The following is an 8,147-nucleotide window of genomic DNA, read 5'->3' as shown; positions in this document are numbered from 1 at the left end:
ATTTCTCTATTGATATGTTTGTGCCCTTTGATGCACAAAGAAAAGTATTTTTAAGCTGCAGTGATTTAAAGCTCAGAGAAAGTATTGTTCTGTTCATCCTGCTCGCTAATGAGGACAGCAGCAGATGTCATCCTCCAGGCAAATATGATGTCAATCCCCTGTCTTCAAATTGTGGATTGTTTATTGATTTATTCACTGAAGCATGGAGCACAGTGTTTATCCCTGCTTATTGGTCGATATTGAATTATATTTTGTGAAGATAAAACCCTCTTTATTTGGGCCGGTTGCTTCTTCTATTGCCAGTTTACACAAGTTTCTATTCGTAAACATTAATACAAACATTAATACTTTTACAGCATTTAGCAATCTTGGTAAAGGTTTATTTGTTCATGCAAATGTCTTTTTTTTTTTTTTTTTTTACAATAAAAGTTGTATAACTTTATTTGAACTATCATGAACATTCTTTTATATTTTTATTGAAATGTATATAATTTATATATAATAATATACATTATATATATATATATATATATATATATATATATATATATATATATATATATATATATACACACACACACACACACACACACTACCTGTCAAAAGTTTTGAAACACTTACTCATTCTTTATTATAATTTTTTTCATATTTTAGAATAATAGTAAAGTCATCAAATCTACGGAATAACATAAATGGAACTATGGGAATTATGTTGAGACTAAACAAAATCCAAAATAAATCAAAACTGTGTTATATTTTAGCATCTTCAAAGTAGTCACCCTTTGCCTAGAATTTGCAGACATGTACTCTTGACATTTTCTCAACCAACTTTTTGAGGTATCACTCTGGGATGCTTTTTAAACAGTATTGAAGGAGTTTCCATCTATGTTGGGGACTTATTGGCTGCTTTTCTTTATTGTTTGGTCCAAGTCATCAATTTCAAAAACGTTTTTTTTTAAATTACATTTTAGTTTTATAATGAAATAAATTAATATGGTGGCACAATTATATTTTTGTCTACAAAACTCATTTCAAACATTTAAGCATACGCCTTCAGATCAAAAGATGTTTAAGATCATGTGAAACATTTCAGTCAAGTGTTTCAAAACTTTTGACCGGTAGTGTATATACATTAACCAAGAATAATAAATTCTGTAAAAAAAATCATTTATTTATTATCATTAATTCATGACACTTAATTAGCTAATATTAATGAATATAACCTCATTGCAAAGTGTTACCAATGGAATTAAACAACCGTTTGTTTTGCTTTCTCTCTCTCTCTCTCTCTCTCTCTCTCTCTCTCTTTTAAAAAAAATTGTGTTGAGAGGAAATGTTGCATGTGAGTTAGGGGTACGACTTACACTGACATCCACAAACACGCCTTTAATAAGGAAATGACTATTTATTTTCAAAAATAAGTTTAAGAATCCAGTGATATATGTAAATAATCAATAATCAGATTAAAGTGCCAAATATCAGTTATACAATAGGGAATCTGTACAAAAGGAGGAATTACATGATTTGAGTGAGTCTTTGGATAGAAGAGCTGACAGCTCCAACTTTGGGTTTTAAATGTGAGAACTCTTGTGGGCTCTCGTTAACTGCATAGGTTTCAAAGAGACTGCCTTCATCAACAACAATGTCAAAAATATTTTTAAAAAATCACACAAAAAAAATCAATGTGTACAAAAATAAAACAACCAATCATTCAGAATGGAGCAGTGCAGACTAAAATCCCATATTTCACAATAGCTGTCCTCATTGGTGTTGGTGCTCTGGATTTATCTTGCTTTTTTGTTCTTTTCTAAACAAATACATTTGACATAATTATATCCATGTAATAGCTTCTGCTGAGTTCCATGACTTCCTATCCAGGATCTCCATTCTGTTGTATCAGTCAAACATTAAGGCATCATGGATGTAGGTTATGGAATGGTGCCACTTCAGTAAGCTCTTTGGTCAGGACTAATCCATCTTTGGTGTGTTAAGCCATGTGCACAGGTCCACAGAACCTCAAATGTACTCTCTGTGGCCTTGGAATGACAATGTAATTGGCTGGTGTCTCTCTAGGGTTGATTTTACAGTGTCCCTGTTGATTGAGGCAGATGCCTTCACTTTATCTTTGCTGGCTTAAGCTCCTTGACCTGCATGTGTAATGTTTTGTGGACAGCAAGAGTTCTGGACTGACAGAAACCCTTCCCACACTCTTGGCATTTAAATGGTTTCTCTTTGGAATGGATGTACCTGCAGAGAAAGGGAAGACAAGAGAGAAAATGGGTGTGGTTTGTTAATGGACTTGAACATTGTTGTTCTTCATAAACAACACAGATATGAAGTTGTCTAAGCTTTCCACAGATTAAATATTGTGAGCTTCAGTATGCTGCCAAAATGTGCAGTGAACAATTGAGCCAATAGTGATATTAAATCTCAGCTAGTGCAAGTAATTAACTGTTTTGTCATGACAAATCTTTGGGTCCGCAACCGTTAATTAAATTGCAAATATGATATTGCATAATGTGTATTTTGTGATAATTGTTAGGGAGAGCCAAGAGCCAAGATTGTATCATTGCTGAAGTATTGGAAAGGATTGTTCGGCATGTCTCAACTACTTTTAATCATTCTTATAGTCCTGGAATATCAAATGTCATAAATCACCAGAACAGGGGTGGTTTGAGAAAATAAAAACTGATTTGTCTGTCTGCATATCTGTTGTGCTTGAGGCTTTGCAAGGCAAACCTCCTTGACATTAAAATAATAAATGGTGAGGTTATGATTGGAACAAAATCTGCAGGTAGTGAGTTTGTGGGTGGGCCAGAGTTTTTGTTTCTTTATGCTTTATGTATGAATAAGCAGGTATGAATTTCAATGTCAACTCCAAAACTAACCAGTTGTTCTTACCTGTGGTCTCTCAAATGGTCCTGCCTCCTGAAGGCCTTATGACAAATGTCACAAGTGTAGGGCCGCTCATCTGTGTGTGTGCGCTCGTGGATCAACAGATTGTAGGACTTGGTGAAATGGCGGCCGCAGAACTTGCACACAAACTCTTTTTTTGTCTTGGATGGGAGTCGTCCTCGGCTGGGCTTTCTTTCCGGCGAGGAGAGCTTGGCCACATCCAGCAGGCAGCCTAACGAGGGTGAACGCACATGCCCGCCATTAGTGCTCAGATCTTCCGCCTTCAGGGCGTCATCCTGCGTGGCAGCCGCTGCCAGGTTGGCAAAGTCAAAACGGGGTTTGTTCTTGGAAGACACTTCAGAGCGTCTTCCAAGGTACTCCTGCTTGCCAGGCTGGACAAGGTGGGGGAACAGAGGGATTGAGGGCAGAGGAAAGCGGGCATCCACCAGGCCAGGCAACTTGGAGAAGGTGCAGCGTGGCAAAGTGAAGGGTGGGTAGCCCAGAGTCCACTGGTGCAAGTGGACAGCATGGAGGGCACTGAAACTGTAGATGCTGGGCATGTGGTCAGCAGGCAGATGTAGCCCGTTGGAGGTCTGAAGGAAGGAATAGTTTGCCAACTGCAGAGAGGGATGAAGGGGCACGGGTGCTGGGAGTGTCTTACTGCCCATGACTGACAGATGAAGAGGATATGGAGAATTCCAGGAATGATGGGAAGTTTCTATAGGAGAAAAACATAGAGAGACAAATGAGTGGAGAGGTAACGGCAGTTAACACCATCGTGACTGCATCAATCCATCAATTGTTATTGTTCAACTTTATTGGCTCCTCCTGAATCTTGAGAATATCTAACATCATGAATGATGTGAAACATGATGTCTCTAATATGTTACACCTGCAGATGTCCAGTGAGAAACCATTTTTCATTATGTTTCCATTATATAATTTGCATTGCTTTTATTTGTTTTAGAAATGTACAGGCTAGAGGACCCCCCCCCCCCCCCCCCCCCCCCAAAAAAAAATAAAAAATAAATAAAACATCAAAACATAAACTGTATTTGTCAAGCGAGGCACCTTGTGTCTGACATATTGAAAGAGCAGACTACAACATGAACATGGAGCAATGCACAAGCCTGCCAGTGTGTGTGTATGTGCATGTACATTTTGGCGTAGGCATTTTCTGAATGCCAAAAATATGCCCATGGCCATGAAGAGTGAGAGAAAGACATCAGGCGACATACCTTCTTCAACTGTTTAATCAAGGTGGATGAGAACAGACGCAAAGCACAATAACTCCTCTTTGTCTCATCAGGAACTACATGTGCACACACAAACAGGCTTGGTGTGTTTACAGTGTTACTCATTCCATCTGGAAGATTTTTGAAGCACCACGTGAAATGCAATGCTGTGTTGTGTGTAAGATTACTGTGAAAACAATATGCTACTTTAAGGATTCCAGATATGGTTCTGGTTATGATGGGGAGGCCAGAATAGAGCTGCAAAATTCTGACAAAATTCAAAAAGACATTTTTCATGTTTCGAAAGAAAGAAAGAAAGAAAGAAAGAAAGATAGATTCCATGTGTTGCTGTCTAGGATATGTAGCGCAAGTCTGATCTGCGGTAAATAAAATATGAAATAGCTCTAATTAGTCTTTTTGAAGCTCAAGGCTGCCCTGGGGATTTGAACGCTCTGATCATGGCGCAGAAGTAATTGACTTTTACTTACGGGGGTCATTAGAGGAGATCAGGACTCACTCCCGAGAACAGGCTTGTACCCTTAACCCCTTGAAGTCCACATACTTTGATACGAGTGATGGAGTGGAAATGTGTCACCTGAACTATCCGCTTAAATGTTAAACCTAACGCCAGTTGACAAAAAGTAACCCTCAGACTTATGAGCATCAGGGAGCTCAGACATTTCTATATTGTGGGATTTTACAAGTGCTTAGACATTTTTCTGGGACAATTAGTGGGATTTGCTCACCGTGCTGGATAAGTGCAGAATAAATCACACCAGATTTTGTCCCCCCACACCAGGCAGAATCAATGTTGTGGGGCCAGAAAAGCCTACCACAGAAAAGGTGATGAAAGAGGCTCAAAAATCACACAGCAATTTGCTCTGTTCTACCCCCATCCTCCCAGGGGCCAGATCCCAAGATGGACAGGGGGGGAATTCAGTTCCCCTCTATATTGGTACAAAATATATGTTGTTGTTGTTGTTGTTGTTTTTTTTTTTTATTTTTTATTTATTTTTTTTATTTTTTTTATAATAAAATAATAATAATAATAATAAATAATGTAATAAAAAAGATGACATGTTTGTTGTCCCACCTAAGATTAAATGCGATCTATGTTCGGACACCCAATCCACTTGAACGGCACAAGTATTCAGCCAAGCACAGCCTAGGCCTACTATCAGACGCATGCCAAGTGCCCACAGTTCGCGCCCTTAATGTGGTCTCTGTTAAATGACCCTCTATCAGTAACTTGCCTTATCAGTAACTGATTGCTCAGATTTAAAGCTTTCATCAGCAGCGCATTGAGCGGGTGGATGCCATCAGTAGGCCTATTTTATCTTTTTAGACGCGCTCTCGGTGTGAATGTGCGCATATGGAGATCACAGATAAATCTCGACGTGTATTACAGGGATTAATCACGGTCTCCCGATTCATGCATTAACGACGGGCCTCTGGTCAATTGTGCAACGATTATCAAGTAAGTGTATGTTTTCTTTTATCCACGCAGCCCCCCGAGAGGATGTGGTCACTTAACCCTGGGGAGAGGGAAACACACCATTCATTGAGCACTGTGGACAAACACTTTACTAAATATACAAATATGTTTATCCATTCTGGCGAAGGCCTACCTGTTTTTTCACTTCAGTGTGTTTGCATTTTGATACAAAGTTATAGTGCTACTGAATAATAAGGAAAATCTTTGACAGTGTAATATTATAAAATTGTAAATAATGGCCACAACATTATGTGTCAGGCCGAAAAGGTCACAGTCCAAATACTATTTTACCAATCAAATATGCTTTATGTAATATCGAAATTCGTTACATGTTTTTTCCACAAATAATGCAAACATTGTTTCAAGTTTTCTTATCATTTTAAAGCATTAAATTAGGAAAACAAAAATCTGGAAAAAAAAGAAAAAAAAAACAATTCTGAAAAAAAAAAAAAAAAAAAACTAAATAATAATAAATAAGTGTCTCGGCCTAAAATCTAAACGTTCAGTTGCATAGTTATTTGAACAATAATTGTGACATAAATGTATTAATATTTCTAAAAATGTTCAATTGTTGTGTATATTTAGATTAATGTTAATGATATACCAGGACATCTTAAACGTAAAATTAAACCATTCAACCCAACATTAACGAATTCCTATATAAACACTTGTAGTATTTAACATTATTTACAACACATTTATAGACAACTACATGACTATAAAATAAATGGTTTTCGTTTTCCTAATATTGAATATGTGGAGCTACATTTGTATGGTTGATTAACAGTCGTACAGGATATTCTTAGGTCATTATTACCGCTGAATAAGTTTGTTTTTAATATTGAGTTTTGCTGCTTCTGCAAGACATAATGTGGATGAAGAGCGCTTACACTAAACAGTAGCAAGCGAATAACGGCACAATTTCTTTGCTTACAGCATCACTGTATGACTGTACGGTCCACTCAAAGCATACATGACCCAAAACCACCGACCACACAAGGCCACGCATGTATAAAAAAAATAAAAATAAATAAATAAAAAAACTTGATGTTAAAGGATGTTAAAGTTTGCTATTTGCTAGGTCATCAGAAACGAATGTATTTTTATTGCAGTTTTTGAAACGAAAAACATCAGATGTCAAGACCTACAGAGACTTTAACATTAGAGCGGACAACATAACAAATTTCTCAGACGTCCGCATCTGCAAATCTTCATGACTTGTTATAATTTATTACTAACTCTTAAACATATATTTAAATGCGTTAATACCAATTAACATCAATTAAATTTTGGAACTCGCCCACATCTTGAGGCATCCCACCTGTTGATCACTGACCCGATCACTTTTTAAAAGCCACATTAGCTACCTTGCTACGACTTTTATAGGCTTAAGCAACAAATTATACTGGAATAAGGGAATTACAAGTTGATAACTGAACCTAATTATATTTTTGAAGTGTTTCAGGTCCAACATCACGCTTTACAAGCAATTACTCGCAGTGAATTCATTTTTAACATTACACATTTGTTGTTAACGCCTATTGGAGGAAATCATTGCCAATACACTAACTAACTTGAAATCTGCCAATAAAGTAGAAGGCAAATACTTTGCAAAAAATATTCCAGAATGTGAGAAAATGTTTACCAGCTTTTAGTTAAGCGGGACGATCCGAAAAGTTTCACAGTCTCTTAGTCTTCCCACAGCGGTTGCAGCAAAAAGTTTCACAAGTGCAAAACTCTCAGTCGATACGGAGAAACGTTTGTCTTCCTTGGCATGTTCTCGCAGCAGAGACAAGGAGAAACCCTCGAAGTTTGCACAGATGTGCTCCAGCGGTTGCGCGCTGCAAGTATTTGGTCACTCGGGGTAGAAATTCTCTCTCACACACACTCTCTCTAGCTCTGTCTTGTGGTCCCAAAGTCAAACCGCCTCTTTATTGTAACCTAACCCGCGACGTCACACAGGCAAACCCCCAAGACTAAAGTGAAGTTCCATCCACTGGTACAGCAGTGCTCAACGCTAGAGGACCGAACCAGCACCAAACATAAGCAGATAGCCTACATATCAGAGGAATTAACTTAATGTAACTTTTGAAACTTTCATTTAAAAAACCAAAAACAACAACAACAACAACAACAACAACAACAATTGCACGCTGAAGTTGACATCTAAAAGAAGAAAAGAAAAAGAAGAAATAAATGTTTTAAATTGGATACATTTTGTTTTAAATAAATGTTAAGTTTGGTAAATGTGTACAAGTAGCCTATTAATGTATTTTAGTACAACAACAGCAATAATAATAACAATAATAATTAAAAACATTTTCTCACACTATTGCTGGACATTTGAAGAAGCTTTTATTTCTACAACAATTCGAACAACAAAATAGGCAAATTAAATCAACGCTCACATCATTACAACAAAACAGAATGTCTTTTATAAAATAAGCTTCTGTGTGAGGTGGGGGTGGCAACAAATCAAGCTTCGCTTTGTATTAATTAAGGTAAATATACAGCTGTCACTT

General features: G+C 37.1%; 1 protein-coding gene across 1 annotated transcript; it reads right to left on the bottom strand.

Annotated features, from left to right (window-relative positions):
- Nucleotides 1-583: 583 nt before the first annotated feature.
- On the bottom strand, nt 584-7,513 carry LOC127413965 (protein odd-skipped-related 1-like). Its single transcript, XM_051651563.1, has 3 exons — nt 7,271-7,513; nt 2,902-3,613; nt 584-2,247 (listed from the first exon to the last, which is right to left on the bottom strand). The coding sequence occupies exons 2-3, from the start codon at nt 3,561-3,563 to the stop codon at nt 2,115-2,117; spliced, it is 795 nt and encodes a 264-aa protein (XP_051507523.1). The 5' UTR covers nt 3,564-3,613; nt 7,271-7,513; the 3' UTR covers nt 584-2,114.
- Nucleotides 7,514-8,147: the final 634 nt, after the last annotated feature.

Source organism: Myxocyprinus asiaticus, chromosome 23 (assembly GCF_019703515.2).
Source record: "Myxocyprinus asiaticus isolate MX2 ecotype Aquarium Trade chromosome 23, UBuf_Myxa_2, whole genome shotgun sequence".
NCBI classification, from domain to species: domain Eukaryota; kingdom Metazoa; phylum Chordata; class Actinopteri; order Cypriniformes; family Catostomidae; genus Myxocyprinus; species Myxocyprinus asiaticus.
The sequence above is the reverse complement of the archived record's forward strand: the minus strand, read 5'-3'. Positions and strand labels throughout refer to the sequence as shown.

Bases quoted from the DNA above. Each gene is read 5' to 3' on its own strand.
- LOC127413965 (XM_051651563.1), bottom strand. From the start codon at position 3,563: ATGGGCAGTAAGACACTCCCAGCACCCGTGCCCCTTCATCCCTCTCTG. The intron at 2,248-2,901 runs GTAAGAACAACT...CTTTCTCTGCAG, and splicing joins GACCATTTGAGAGACCACAG to GTACATCCATTCCAAAGAGA.